Below are 15,922 nucleotides of genomic sequence, written 5' to 3' on the forward strand. Positions count from 1 at the left end.
GCAAGTTTCTAGATCCATAGGAAATAAACAGGGAAGTCATCACAGCGGCTGTGATTTGTTTTGGCAGGTTGGTCACACTGTCACGTGTCAAATTGACAGGATAATGATTCGTTTTGACAACAGGGCTACCAACACTTCTGTAATTCCCAAATTAAGAGACTCTTGATGATGTTTCTTCAATAACAGGTTGTTTAAAACATCCGAAGGACGTCTATCTTCGCTATCTTCAGTATCTAACAACGCACTTGAAACAAATCACTGTTTCCAATATTTACCCACAGATTAAAACTACATGAATCCTTATTAAATAACTCATTTATCACGTGAAACACCAGACATCACTTCTAATGGCAATCCCTACAAACGCATCAGTTTTCAACACCGTCGAAGACCTCAAGCTCTTCGAAGACAACACGCGAATCACCTTTTTATGGATCTACGTCCTGGTGACGATATGCTCAGTCTGTGGAAATCTCGCCGTTATCTACACCATCACCAAAAGGGAATACCGCATCTTCCAGAAGACTTGCATCATCTCTTTAGCAGTGTCGGATTTGTTGGGAACGGCAGCAATAGCCACCATCGCCTTCGTGAACTTCTCCCAAGAGGTGATGCGATGGGTGAGTGCCAACTCTTACATTTCATCATTCTCATTGAGTCTTCCAGCCTCTGGGGGAGTTCCTCTGCAAGTTTCTCCCCATGTGTCAAATGACGGGGGTCTTGGCAAGCTCCATCGGCCTGGTCGTCATCGCCATGGATCGCTACCGCAACGTGGTCTTCGCACTGAGCCGCCGATGGAACCCACGTCTCCTCTTCTGTGTTTTAACATCAGCCACGATGTGGTTCTTCTGCTTCATGGTGTCGTACCCCATGTACACGTTCTACCAGAGATTGATGTTTGAGGTGTCTGACGAGATTCAAATTCCTATCTGCATCATGATGGCTCAGAAAGAAGTCCTCCGCAACTACCACATCGCCATGGTCGTCATCATCTTCTTCCCACTTTTCACAGTCTTCGTTTGGTTCTACTACAGCATTGCATCTCTGATTTGGCGTCACCGCAAACCCATCAACATCTTCACGAATCCACAAGAAAGCTCCACTTCTACTACTCTCCCGTCGATGAAGACCATCAAACCTAAAACACAAGAAGAAATCCGCGTGGGCCGCAAAATCCGCACTTTTAAGATCATCATCACTTTGATGGTGGTTTTCATTGCGTGTCGTCTGCCGTACTTCACCATTCAGATTCTGAAAACGATGGATAATGAGTTGACCGATCGCGAAGAAGTTTGGTTTATGAGTTTTGGTTTCATGGCGCTACATATTGTTAATTGTTTCTTGAATCCGCTGCTGTACACTTTCTTAAGTACAACGTTGAAAATGTGGGTTAAAGTGGAGAAGTTTATTGGTGAAGTTTGTTGTTTTTGTTGCTCGCGAGGAGAATTTGAGAGTTTTGAAAAAGAAAATCCTTTTGTTATCGAGGAGGTGGAGAAGAAGAGAGGATCGAAAGTCAGGTTTGAAGACAGAGGGAGGTACTGAAGAGTCTGACAAAGCGTTGCAGGGTGAATCGAGTGTGATCAGTTCAATCATACACTGTCAGAAGTTACGATTTGGGATAAAAAACAGGACTACCAACAGATTTTAAACTACAAGGCCTGCTTAGAAATCCTGTAATTATGAATGTGTGGTAGGATTCTCTGTATTGAGATTGAAAATAAATTCGTGATTTTGATGTTTTTTTTTTTATAAAATTCGTAACTGTGTGAATTTTAGTGTTATGGGAATGAAATTTGGGGATGTTGCTACTTTCAAGTTGTTTATTAACTGTACCAAAACTATCGAGTAAAAGACACAAATTTTAGAAATTTATCTTCTAAAAACGAACCAAAAAAATTTAACATTTTGTAATAAAATTTGTAACTCTGCGAATTTTAGTGCTATGTCAGTGAACTTTGGAGATGTTACTACTTTTAAGTTGTTTATTAACCGTACCAAATTGCAAAACTATCAAGCAAAAGACTCACATTTTAAATTTTTTTTTTGACAAATCAAAAAATTCAACATTTTTTAATAAAATTCGTAACTCTTAGAATTTGTGTGATATGACAATGAAATTTGAGCACATTATTACTTCTGAGTTGATTATTAACTGTGACATGCAAAGCTAATAAGCAAAAGACAAAAATTTTAGAATTTTATCTTTTAAAGTCGAAGAAAAAAAATCTAACATTTTATGATAAAATTTGTAACACTGAGAATTTTGGTGCTAGCGTAATAAAATTTGGACAAGTTATTACCTGTAAGTTATATATTAACTCTGTTGAATTGCAATGTTATCAAGCAGAAGAGACAAATTTTAGAAATTTATCTTCTAAAAAAGAAACCAAAAAATCTAACATTTTATAATAAAATTTGTAATTTTGAGAATTTTAGTGCTATGACATTGAACTTTGGAGATGTAATTACTTTTAAGTTGTTTATTAACCGTACTAAATTGCAAAACTGTCGAGCCAAAGACTCACATTTTAAAAATTATTTTTTTTGACAAATCAAAAAAATTTAACATTTTTAAATAAAATTCGTAACTCTTAGAATTTGTGTATTATAACAATGAAATTTGGGCACGTTACTGCTTTTGAGTTGATTATTAACTGTGCCAAATTGCAAAGCTATCGAGTAAAAGACACAAATTTTAGAAATTTATCTTCTAAAAACGAACCAAAAAAATTTAACATTTTGTAATAAAATTGGTAACTCTGCGAATTTTAGTGCTATGTCAGTGAACTTTGGAGATGTTACTACTTTTAAGTTGTTTATTAACCGTACTAAATTGCAAAACTGTCGAGCCAAAGACTCACATTTTAAAAATTATTTTTTTTACAAATCAAAAAAATTCAACATTTTTAAATAAAATTCGTAACTCTTAGAATTTGTGTATTATAACAATGAAATTTAGGCACGTTACTGCTTTTGAGTTAATTATTAACTGTGCCAAATTGCAAAGCTATCGAGTAAAAGACACACATTTTAGAAATTTATCTTCTACAAACGAACCAAAAAAAATTAACATTTTATAATAAACTTTGTAATTTTGAGAATTTTAGCGCTATGACATTGAACTTTGGAGATGTAATTACTTTTAAGTTGTTTATTAACCGTACTAAATTGCAAAACTGTCGAGCCAAAGACTCACATTTTAAAAATTATTTTTTTTTTACAAATCAAAAAAATTCAACATTTTTAAATAAAATTCGTAACTCTTAGAATGTGTGTATTATTACAATGAAATTTGGGCACGTTACTGCTTTTGAGTTGATTATTAACTGTGCCAAATTGCAAAGCTATCGAGTAAAAGACACAAATTTTAGAAATTTATCTTCTAAAAACGAACCAAAAAAATTTAACATTTTGTAATAAAATTGGTAACTCTGCGAATTTTAGTGCTATGTCAGTGAACTTTGGAGATGTTACTACTTTTAAGTTGTTTATTAACCGTATCAAATTGCAAAAATATCAAGCAAAAGACTCACATTTTAAAAATTATTTTTTTTTAGACAAACCAAAAAAATTCAACATTTTTTAATAAAATTTGTAACTCTTAAAATTCTTGTGTTATGGCAAGGAAATTTGGCCACATTACTACTTTTAAGTTGATTATTAATTATACCAAATTGCAAAGCTACAAAGCAGAAGACACAAATTTAAGAAATTTATAAATTTCTTTTCTTTAAAAAGTCGAAGAAAAAATTCAACATTTTATAATAAAATTCGTAACTGTGAGAATTTTATTGCTATTGGCTGTGAAATTTAAAGATGTTACTACTTTTAAATTGTTTATTAACTATCCAAAATTGCAAAGTTATCGAGCAAAAGACTCACATTTAAAAAAATTATTTTTTTTTAGACAAACCAAAAAATATCAACATTTTTTAATAAAATTCGTAACTCTTAGAACTTGTGTGTTATGACAATGAAATTTGGGCAAATTACTATTTCTGAGTTAATTATTAACTATGCCAAATTGGAAAGCTACAAAGTAGAAGACACAAATTTTAGAAATTTATCTATTAAAGTCGAAGAAAAAAAATCTTAAATTTTATAATAAAATTCGTAACTCTGAGAATTTTAGTGCTATGGCTGTAAAATTTAGAGATGTTACTACTTTGAAGTTGTTTATTAACTGTACCAAATTGCAAAGATATCAAGCGAAAGGCACACATTTTAGAAATTTATTTTTTTTAGACAAACCAAAAAAAATCAATTTTTTTTAATTCTCAGAGTTACAAATTTTATTATAAAATGTTAGATTTTTTTCTTTGACTTTAAAAAATAAATTTCTAAAATTTCCAGTTTTTTGCAATTTGGCACAGTTAATAATCAACTCAAAAGTCGTAATTTGCCCAAATTTCATTGCCATAACACAAAAATTCTAAGAGTAAATTTGTAACTCTGTAACATTTTATAATAAAATTTGTAACTCTGAGAATTTTAGTGTTATGGTTATAAAGTTTACTATTTTCAAGTTGTTTATTAACTGTGCCAAATCGCAAAGAAATCGAGGAGCAGAAGGCACAAATTTTAGAAATTTTGAAATATTTAATATTTGAACCATTTGTACAAAAATTTCAACAACATTTAGTTATAATAATTATGAAATTATAGGTGAGATTACTCTTAAATCATTTCTAGTTGAATGTACTGATATTTTAAAAATTTCAATTTAACGTTTTGTGCTGCCATCTCGCCTTTAGTAGTCAAAACACCGCAGTTCTTTGTATAGTGTTCTGATTTTTTCCGACTGATTTTAAAATGAAATTCCCACTGTCTTCGCAGGTTTGCGTTCGTGGTAATGTTGAAAAAACAAAACAGGTGTTTTCACGAAGCTTTATTTAATTTTATTTTAACATCATCAAAAACTAGGCCTACCTAAATATCAAATATCTATTTTGTATAATGTATGTACCTACATATTTATAATACAATGTTTCTTATTACATGTGCTGTAAAATGCACATAATAACACCTCGTACGCTGCGAACGCGCTTGTTGCGGTAACAACGAACATGTTCGCGAACTTTGTATACTGTACTTTATATTTGGTATACACTGTGTTTTGTAAAATAAATCTCTATGGATATTGTTTTAATTTACCCTGTTTGGAGTCGAGAACTAAAGACGAAACGAAACAAAAGTACGAGGTGCTTAACATATTTACTCTATCGTTTAATTTCTTTACAAATTGCACCATTTACAGATTGCAACATTAATTTATACACAATTATGCCAGGGATACGTTCCTTTTTGAATTTCGAAAATTCTTTTATACATCGAAAAACTTGGAAAATATTGCACTCGAGTATTAACGGTACTGCTTGTGGCGGGAGAAAATAATACCCTGCATTCGCGGATTTTTTTCAACTTTTATAGTTTTTTCTTTGAATATTGTCTATTTCGTGCTCGTGCTCAACTAAAATAAATAATAAAAAGTGCGAATAAAACCTATCTAACGTGCGCTCTATACACAAAAAAAACTACGAATAAAGGAACTATCTGCAAATCAATAATACTTTCGTAGGAATGTCAGTGTCATATGTACAACTTATATAAAATTACCAGCACCATTTATGTTACTGCAGTTAAAACAAGGAACTTTGAAGCGCGAAATTAAATAAAAGCGTCGAAACGTAAAATAATACTAGTGCACAACCTTCGTCGTTTAGGGAGGAATCGAAGAGAATCAATAAATAAACAGAAGAATAGTGGTAACATATATCTCACTTTGGGACAAGGCTGCCAACGTCGAAGAACAGCGAGTGCTGGCAGCCCTGTCCGAACTACTACTAATATCTAACAAATGTCGAGCCGCAAACGGCTGTTATCACATTTTATCAAGAATCCTAATTTACATTATTATTTTCTTGCTCTGAATATAACACAGCGACTGAAGAAACGGGAAAAGAAATCACACAGAGATCGAAATTATTATCCTAGTGATGTGTCATCGAGTTTGTATGATTTGAAACTGCAAGTTTGAACTCACTAGTACCCTGCAATGGACGTAAATGGAACAAAATCCGAGTGATCCGAGAGTGCACCAAGCGGTGAGGATGTAAAAAAATAGTTATCACAAAAATTGCTGGTGTCACGGTAGCGTGACGAGATGAAAAGCGGTTTGAATTTCTTGCAGCCAAAGAGAGAAGATTTGTACATTGTTGACCGTATACCTATGAAATGACCTAAATTTATACAATTTTTCTTACCGCGTAAAATCTGTTATGCATAACACACCGAATTTGCTCTACGAGTAGTCTGAATCTTATGTATACATACACTAAGTCAACACATAATTTTTTGTACAAACGTTTGAATTTTTTTTTCACTGTGTGGTAGTCTAAAGGCTCCGGTTATTTTGGAATTTTGTCCTAGACCGCTTTTTCAATCATTTTGCCAAGAAACGAGAGAGCGGGGGTGCCACCCAAGGGTGGCCAACCCTTCCGAGAATAAATAAGGTAACAATCACAACGTTGCGTCAACAAATAAATTTCATCAGTCGGTTCCAACGTTTAATATCAACGATTAACTGCTGTAAACTGTATAAAAATCTGTATAGTAGTCTGTATTATCGGGTCAGGTTATAAAAATACTGAAAGTAGTGTTTCTGTAGAACAAAATATTCAGTTATATCATTTATAATCTGTAACTGTACAAACTTGAGTAAAAAATTACTGTTTCCTAATATCGCAGTATTGTAGAGGAGTGTTAAAAAACAGAAAACCGTTTCCTATATAGAATAAAAATCTGTATATTAAAATATCTGAGGAACTGTAGTGGTCTGTAAACAATAAAACTGTAAATGTTGGAACGTTGGCAATATGATATATCAGTCTTATAAAAAAACCGTACGTCAATCCGTACGACCTCTTCTAATCCCGGAAAAACGAACGTGAAATGAGGAAGCACGTACAGTATTAGCCTAGAGTAACAACCAACCGAAACGCTTAAACCTTTAGCCCCGCCCCGCGTTTAGTCCTGCCCGTTCTGTTGCACCAATTCCCGTCGGTCATCCACGCCCACTCCCGGTGCTCTAAACAACTCCTCCTCTTCTTCTTTCTTAAGCCCGCCCTTGCACTCCTCCTCCTGACCGTAATGATCCCTACTCTTCTCGCTTTGCGGTAACAGGTGAATCATGCTAACAGGAATCGGAAAACCCGTACCAAAGTCAGGATAAAAGTTGTGCGCGAAAGGGTTGAAAACCGGAGGCTGAGGAGCTGTCTCTTCGGTGCTGGACGGCCGCGTGTTGGGCTGGAGGGTTTCGCCGTCGCGTTCGCTTTTACAATTGTTGTTGTTGTTGCCCATGCCCAGGAGGTCCATGGGTGCGGTTGGCCCACCGATGCAGTCTTTGCGAAGCTGTTCCAATTTCAAACTTTTACCGTATTTCCCTCGGACGTACATCAACAAGGAGTTGTACGGGATGCCGAATATTCGGGACGCTTGCGACGTCGTCATCTTCTTGTTCCAGACGTGTTGGAGGGCTTCGGTCAGTTCGGCGTTGGTCCACGAACGAGGAGGGCCGCCGCGGGGGGCGGAGTGCTGCCCTTTCGGCCGGCCCACTGAAAACACAACGTTCGAAATATTCAAAACGCAATAGGTATTTACGTTACAAGTACGGAAAGTGACCAATTTCGCACGAGTGCGAATGTAGATAGCCGAGTGCACATATTACACCAATGCAAGAAAGACACTTTCCAACGAGTTATGTACACTATTTTTCCTACGACTTCATATAATCAGGAAGAAACCATAAGTTTCGACAATAGATCATTTCTTATCTATTCTTAATGTCATTTTTCTACGACCTCATATAAAAGTGACGTAGTCTACATAGTTTTCGTACATCCATTTACGTCAGTCAATAGTGTGATATGAATATGTCCGCACAGACCTGTCAAAATTGACATGTCAGAAACGACCTCACCAATTAAATCGTCTAGATATTTAAGACAAAAATTCAAGAGTTACACTGTGTTTCAATAAATTTGCGTACACCCATTTGATGCTAGATTGAGTTTGCCTTCATTTTGACACTGACAGATTCAAAAATTGATCAAAATGCCAAGAATGATTGTGACAGCATTTGTCAGTTTAACATAACCTAACCAAAAAAACCCCCAGCCACATAGCCAAAAAAATCATCAAAATCCTGCTACTTGATATTTTAAGTGTACACAAATTTATCGCAATCCAATGTACATTTGTATTTCAAAATAACTGTCAATTTTGACAGGTCTGTGCGGATATATTCATAATATCCATTCACAAAACATAAAAGTTACTATGGTTGGCGATAATAAATAACCCTAAACGGAACAGTTGGTGAGATTGGTAACCAAATGGACATTTGACAATTATAATGTTAAAATTTCAAAATGGAATCTTTAATTTCGACTCACTTTGCAAGAAAGCGTATGAAATAAATAATTTCTGCATTGGGCAGTTTCAACAAGACCCTAAAAAGTTCTCTAGGGTAAACTAAAATTAAACAAACTGAACTGACATTGACAACAAACTTCAAAGTACAGTCTTATGAAATGATGATCGAAAAGTACACTCTGATTTTACAGAAATCGAAGATAACTGGATTTTTATGTTTTGTGAATGGATATTATCACACTAGTGACTTTTACTAGCGGAAATGGATGTACGAAAACATCAACTTTCGGAGTCATTTAACCGGAAAATGGAAAATGCTACTTTCATATGGGGTCTTGGAAAAAAATTATACTGTTCGAAAATGACAATTAGCGTTTGACCAAGGAGAAGCCATAATTTACAGAAAGTTGATGCAGATGTAGCAAATTTTGTTTCCAAATAATAAAACAATTTATTTGACCTTGACATCATTTTGACAGTTAGCGTTTAGTGACATTTTTTTTCCTAAAAACGCAATAATTATGGAAAAAGCAGTATAAAAACATGTACAGTCCTCGCCGAAAATCTCATAGCGAAATCCCGCTCGCGGCGTATTACCGCTCGTTCCTCTATGAGGTCTTTTCGGCGCTTGTGATGTAAATGACTCTAGCACTTACTTTTTTTCTTAACGAATAACTGCGAATCGGGCGTCGTCCTGGGGTCTGTCATGTCGAAAAGCGGATTCCTGCACCCGTCAAGTCCCGGCGGGAAAAGTCCCAAAGGCGAGTCCAAGCCGAAAACTGGGAAAAGAAAGTCGTTATGTAATTTACGATAATTCCTTCCGTCGATGAATAATGAATCGGTTTGCATCTATGGTCGAGTATAAGTCCCATGAATAATAAATCGTTTGCGTGAAAACGCCGACTTACATTTCTTATAATTATTACAAAAATAAAATTTTATTTCCCATGCATAATTCAGGCGGGGAAAAAGACTCTTTAATAAGTACATGAGTCTCATTAAAAATGGATTGATCTTATTCAATAGGTGGCAACCCCAGTTTCAACTTTATTTTCAATAAATCAGCGCGTTGTGCATTATTTAGTGATATTATTTAGGGCGATGGTGTACTACCATCAATCAGGGCAACGATTTTTTCATGGGATTTCGTGATCGATCGACGGATCGACGGCTTTTCTTCTGGAAGCACAAAGTGTTAAGTTTTTTATCCAGAAGCCATCAAACCATTAAATTACAACATTAATAGCTAGTTTCTAATTCTTGAATCATTAATGAGTAATCTCGAAACAAAGACGATTAATTATATTCTCGAGAGAGAATTTTTTATAAGGCTAACCGACGAGGTTGAAAAAATTCTATTAAAACGATCGACATGTGCTCCGTGTAACGTCTAATTTTTCTATTTTCGATCCTCCTCAAATATGCACGAGCGTTTATTGGTGGATAATTAGGTGTTGGCCACTTTGATTAAATTATAATTAAGACCACGAGTGTAAATATTTGTTAGTCTGTTTGATGTTTTAATTTTTGAGCAATTTGGGATAGGAGAGGTCCTGTTGTGGAGCCTTGAGGAAATGGCCCATACAGGGTGTTCACAAAGCAATAAACAACCCGATTTTTCTCCGCTCCCGCACCTCCGCTCTCATCCATCACACCATCGATAATAACAATTCCGCAACATTCAATTATCGCATGACTCACCCACCCATCTCCTACCAACCTGAAAAAGCTAAAAACTCCACTTACATTTACTATGCGGAGGTGTCATAGCAAGCGCTGAAACCGACGGCATGGGTGGAAACGGCAGAGGCGAATGGTTATCAATTTCTTGCTTCATGTTCATCGTAGGCGGCAAACTAACAGGTGGTGAAGACCTGAACTCTTTGCCGCCGCTGGCTGGTAACGTCAGATCTATTTCGGGACTTCCCGATGGATCGGGCGTTCGCATCTTTTCGTCGTCTTTCGGTTTGTCTTCTTTCTTCCGTACGCAGAGATTCTCGGGGGTGGGTTCGTCGGACGGTGATGGCGACGGCTTGGAGGAGTCGTGGAGGCCACACATTTCACCGGAACGGCGGCGAGGACGAGCCTGTTTCCTTCGGGGGAGGAGGGGGGATTGGCACTCGGGGCGGGGGAGGAGAGAATCGGGGAATGATAGACGGGACATGTGGGGGAGTTTGATGGAGGGCTCATAGTTGGAGGGGCAGGATAAGGGCGAAAAGGGCGAAGTACGTTCTCCTGGGGTACGGACGGTGACGCCGGGCGTTGGAAACCTGCAAGAACTAAACATGAGTACCAGGAGCTGTTTGATATCACCCCACCACTCACCTCCCGAAGTAGTTCCGGTCGAAATCATTCGGCGACGTCGACGGCGTCGGAGTTTGGTTAATGATAGACGTGGACTCTTTGTCCACCCCGAACGGATCTTGATTGGCCAACCCCCGGACTTGGAGGCTCTCTGCCGCTTTGATAAGACTCTGCAGCTGTTCCTGTATCACGCTAATCTCTCCTTTGTACATGAAATCTACAATAGCTTGCACTTCCCATCCGCTGAAGTCCTTGAGGACGATAACCGGGTGCTTACATGGGTTCTCCGAAAATATTCTCTGGAAGAAAGGCGAGCAGGCGCTGAGGACGACTTTGTGGGCCCTAACGGACGTCTCGGCGCAGACGAGAGTGACGTCCACCAGAGTTTCGGCTTGGAGGAGAGCATCGAAGGCCGCCAGGATGTGGGTCTGGTGGTTGTTCCATCGCAACGAGTAATGGGATTGGGTCATTTTTTGATTTTGTGATTATGCGAGGGTGTCGTGGTCAGAGGGGGAGGTCAGAGCGCGGGCGGCATTCTCTTTCGTCTCCTGCGGAATTTTGAATTTCTGAAACAAGAAAACTGTCAGAAAACACGTGGAAACTAAATTCGGGAGAGGAGAAAGAAGAGTGTGGGGAGGGGAGGAAGGATCACATTCGCACATTGCTTTCGTGGGACAAAAGTTGTTTCGTTCCTTGGCAATTTGATCATTTCGCATCGATTTTCCCGTTGTCGGGGTCAATTTCCCCCCACGCCACACACACACAAATCATGTAAACAATTAACCGATCAAAATTCATATTAAATTCCTAGAATAAAACTCATATGAACAAAGTCACGAACCTTCCCGATCGAGTTGACATGCAACGGTGTATTTGCGTGCGTATGTGACATATTCGCGCACGTTTCCCATAATCGCTTATTAGGGGTCGATTCGATAACAGTTTTATAATCCCGAAAGTGCACAATCAATACGACAGTCTCATTTTTTTCAAGATCGTTTGCACCCCATTGGACAAACACACAAAGGTTTAATTTGCGGCCATAGTAATTACGCTATTAAGTATTGACATTGATGATTTCAGTATTTAATTGGGCGATCGATAACATATAAAACGAAGGATTATCATTTATTAAACGAACATAGCTCTTTCTATTTTCGTGATGATTAACTGGGACCATTACACATAAGTTACCAACTTTACAAGCATCCAACTTATTTGCATATTTTATTGGCTCCAACACACGGAATTCGGTAATACACATAAATTACTTCAACAAGATTTTCTGGACACTCTATATGTATTACTCGCTAATTTTTTACCCGACTTACATGACGGGATAACAAGTGGGAACTTCACCCTCCTTGCAGCGTGACGCATTTCCGATACGAAGAAAAACGTAACAATTTTCACCTACTTTCACAGAAACGACACAAGACACGAAGACGTAAACAAACACGCTGAAATGGTGGAGAGAAATTCGGCGCTTTTTGCCGGTTTATCGGCCGAGCAGCTAAAAAGACGGTAAAAAGTGAATGACGTCGAAGTAGGCTTTAGAAGCTGGGAGGCCTTCTTGTGCGAACTGGAGAGTATTTTGATACTGAAAATCGAAAAAAAGTTTCTAGGAGTTCAAAATTTTTAGACGACTAAATTGCAATCAAAAGGAGAAATGGAATTTAAATAAAAGAGAACAATTATGAAAAGTAACAAAAATTTACAATCATTAAAATTTTAATCATTAAAAAAGTTGGGATCTTTAATGATGTTTAAAAATCTAAAAAAATAAAAAATGTTGTAAGACCTAATAGAATTCAAATACAAATTAGGATTATATAAAAATTTTAAATAGTAAAGAAAAGCAAATATCTAAAAACAAAAAATAAAAAAAAAACAGTTGTACCAATACTAAAAAATTGTAAAGCCTCCTGTAGTATCTACAGAGTGTTTTTGAAATGCATATACAAAACAGTTCTGGGCTACTTAAGAAGGGGTATAAGGTATAAAAAAACAATTTTTAAATCAAAAACTGACAAGGAATAATTAACTCCAATCCACGTACTTTCTACACCACTGGCAAAAAACGCACCTGGAATGTCTTGTTTCCTAAGCAACCGGCAACTCAATTTTTGTTCACTTTTAAATCAGTGGCGCACAAGCACGTTTATTGAATTTTTTGTATAATTTTGTCTCGAAAATAAAAAGCACTTTTACTAAAACTTTTTTCTTTTAAGAGACTCAATTTGTGATAAGGAATTACCATTTTTTTTGTACAAGCATTTCAAAAATACCCTGTATATTTTGTCTCTAAGAAAATGTTTCTTAGATTTAAAAATTACTTTAAAAATTCGCGACCAAAAAAAAAAGTAAAAAATCTCAAAAAAATTAATGAAAATATGTATCGATATTTAAAAGAATTTAAAGAAATCCAATAAAAAATCTGAAGAACAGAAAGAGTTTCAAAAACCGTACAAACTCTAAAAATTTTACAAAATCTGATAAAAATCCTATTAATTTGTATAATTTTAAGAAACTGTTTACAGAAAAATTAAATCTTTAATTCCAATTAAATATTTAACATTATGTTATAACAACATGTAACTGTTTTTTCGTCAATCAAAAATCAGCAATCGGCAAATAATGTAGTTGCGGAATTAACTTAATTTCAATTAAATTATTGTGTAAACCGGCTATAAAAATTATAAAAATCCCAAAAATAATCAGAATTAAAAAAAACGACTCTTAATAATCTAAATGAAGGCAGAAAACTTTAAAAATACAAAGAAATAAAAATAAAATTCGATGAACTACGAAATAGCGCAAAAAACCGTATAAACTAATACAAATAGAAAAAAGAAATTATGGAAATTAAAAAAACAGTAATACCAACATGTAAAATTAACAAGGCCGCCTGTCCCATATTTTGATGGCTACGCGCAAAAATAGTGAAATTCTGTAGGTACAATTAAATTATTAAAACTTACATAACGCACTTTATTTTCATAGAAATTGGTATTTCGTCTTTGGGTCAATACTGTATTGTACACTTTACGAAAAAATATTGCAGAAAAAATCTAAAATCGGTGTTTTGGAGGCTGGCTGATAAACACGAAAATTTAGTTTCAAACTCCACATAAGTATGCTAAAAATTGATAAATTTTTCCTAACCATAGACTTTTCAGGTTGATTGTTTTTGTAAATACAGAAAATCCGTCATTAATTAAGAAAATTAAAACGTCGAGAAATTTTAATTAATTAAACTAATTAAACAATTTTCAGGATTCGCTAAAATTTCGCAATTAAATCTTTTGTTGATTTTGACAGAAATGGTCTCTTCGGTCAAACAACTTAGAAACTGCATGACAGCTGGAATTGAATAAAAAAGTGGACTTTAAAATAGTCGAGTATTAACTTGAACTAAAGTTGCGACTTTATAAATAATTTTAAAGAATTTCTTAAGTCTTAAAGAAGCCAATTTTCTGAAAGTTGTCCGTCTTGAAATGTTGTCACAGTACAATACCTTGTCATGTAAAGCCCCCAGAGCCTCCCGCAAGTGTTGTCAAAGAAAGTAATCGTCGTCTTACCGTAATCACACAATCACACAGAAATTCACACACCGGTCATCCGAAAGCATGCGTGAATCGGGATTTGGTAGTTTTTGGACGTGGATAAAAAGGAGCACGTGGTGTGTCGCGTCGCGCGAACACGTCCACATGGGCGAGCACCCCGACACGTGTATTGTTCGTCACTTGTGGACGCACCTTGCACCTTGAAGTCTTCTCGAGGGGGCGCCGAGTCCGACTGCTTTCAAAAATATGCCGACTCGCAATGGACGCATAATTCCCGGATCCCCGTTAATGAATCCGATTAGACAAAGCTTGGCGAGAGGCAAGAACGCTTGCGCCTTGCCTCCCCTCATGCAAGACTCTCCCCACCCTCTCTTTACTCTTACTGTTTTACCCTTAGATATAAATTAAGGGGCGGCGAGTACTTAGAATCACACACGTATTCTGCCCTCTCTCTCGTCGACCACTAATTACGCCCGAAGCGAATCGGTTCTCTTCGTTCTTACTTTCTTCACGACGCCGGACTTTCTTCGCGATTTCCGGGAGTTCCGGGACATACTGACGCGATGCGGACGACAGACCGGAGAATTTTCTCAGACTGCCGCGCCAACGCACATGAGAATCCGGGATTTTTTCCACGGGTTGCATCGCACACTGACCGACTTCACCCCCAAACTCTCTTAACTCTCAAAATTAACAAATAATTAACACAAAGATTATCGGACTCGACAGGTATTGATCTTTTTCCATCGATGCATGCTGACTTAATATTTCATCGCGCTCATCACTTATTCAGTGATGACTGCATTTCCGATTTTTTTCGTTATTATTAACACAACACAACATACAGTACGTTTCTGCGAAGAGCCTCAGGTAGAACGGTTCTGCCTTCTCGGAAAAAGTCCTAGAAAGTCGTCGCTCTTATCATCAGTCCGAATTTGCAAAGAAATTTATGACCTCTGGCCTAATCCTTGTAAACAGCGAGTCAGCTTGTGGGTCTGTTTTGACTCGAATAATCCCAGCCGATTTTCAGCAAGATTATTTCAAGTCGAAAAACCCCATCAAGTCGCACCGAATTTTCAATGAGCGCTCACTTCAGACCCCATTCAAACTTCCTTTCGTTGGAATCAAAAGACAAAACTTGACGCAAAGTTAAAACGTACAATGTGGCATGTATCGTTGAAAAATGAGTTAATATAAGCGGATTAAAACATAATAGGTGGAATTATACATAACCAACGAACACGGATAATTACTATAATTATCACGTGACGCTAGCTACTGTTCGTTGTACACTTTAATGGTACGGAGATTTTGGAATCTATTAGTTACGAGTTGGAGAGTTGACTAAGCCGATCACAATTTTCGAGAAAAGAGTGGAGGAATTCTTGTTGAACTGGTAGAAATGCCATTGTTCTTACACGTCGCACGGTAAGAATATTGACACAGAGAACATGTGGTCGAAAATGTGCGAAAGCTTTCAAGAGGTTAAAGACATGGGAAATTGAAGAAAAAATTGTGCGAATTTACCTCTATTTCGTCTCCAGCGTTCTCCCTCGTATAAATTTCTCCCGAACACCGTAACAAGCCGCACTTGCCATTAAAATTCAGCTCCCCTACGA

The 15,922-nt window shown here is 36.6% G+C and overlaps 2 protein-coding genes across 3 annotated transcripts; one reads left to right on the top strand and one right to left on the bottom strand.

Moving 5' to 3' along the window:
• The first annotated feature begins 337 nt into the window (after positions 1-337).
• On the top strand, positions 338-1,594 carry LOC148172091 (neuropeptide Y receptor type 2-like). The gene is made up of 2 exons (XM_088040756.1): positions 338-620; positions 667-1,594. Exons 1-2 carry the CDS (start codon positions 348-350, stop codon positions 1,540-1,542), a joined length of 1,149 nt encoding a protein of 382 aa, XP_087896882.1. The 5' UTR covers positions 338-347; the 3' UTR covers positions 1,543-1,594.
• Positions 1,595-4,873: 3,279 nt separating this feature from the next.
• On the bottom strand, positions 4,874-14,486 carry lov (BTB/POZ domain-containing jim lovell protein). Of its 2 annotated transcripts, none has more exons than XM_088040748.1 (5): positions 14,319-14,486; positions 10,759-11,303; positions 10,180-10,703; positions 9,090-9,212; positions 4,874-7,613 (listed from the first exon to the last, which is right to left on the bottom strand). In XM_088040748.1, the coding sequence occupies exons 2-5, from the start codon at positions 11,205-11,207 to the stop codon at positions 7,027-7,029; spliced, it is 1,683 nt and encodes a 560-aa protein (XP_087896874.1). In that variant the 5' UTR covers positions 11,208-11,303; positions 14,319-14,486; the 3' UTR covers positions 4,874-7,026. The 2 variants fall into 2 exon arrangements, with proteins under 2 accessions (XP_087896874.1, XP_087896873.1); XM_088040747.1 differs by lacking the exon at positions 14,319-14,486 and adding an exon at positions 14,255-14,315.
• Positions 14,487-15,922: the final 1,436 nt, after the last annotated feature.

Source organism: Gnatocerus cornutus, chromosome 7 (assembly GCF_029298725.1).
Source record: "Gnatocerus cornutus isolate USDA-ARS CGAHR chromosome 7, icGnaCorn1.1, whole genome shotgun sequence".
In the NCBI taxonomy this organism is placed as follows: Eukaryota; Metazoa; Arthropoda; class Insecta; order Coleoptera; family Tenebrionidae; genus Gnatocerus; species Gnatocerus cornutus.

Coding starts and splice junctions, on each gene's coding strand:
- LOC148172091 (XM_088040756.1), top strand. CDS start 348: ATGGCAATCCCTACAAACGCATCAGTTTTCAACACCGTCGAAGACCTC. Junction 621..666: donor CCCAAGAGGTGATGCGATGG/GTGAGTGCCAAC, acceptor TGAGTCTTCCAG/CCTCTGGGGGAGTTCCTCTG.
- lov (XM_088040748.1), bottom strand. CDS start 11,207: ATGACCCAATCCCATTACTCGTTGCGATGGAACAACCACCAGACCCAC. Junction 9,213..10,179: donor GACACCTCCGCATAGTAAAT/GTAAGTGGAGTT, acceptor TTCTTTTCCCAG/TTTTCGGCTTGGACTCGCCT. Junction 7,614..9,089: donor GTTATTCGTTAAGAAAAAAA/GTAAGTGCTAGA, acceptor TTGTGTTTTCAG/TGGGCCGGCCGAAAGGGCAG.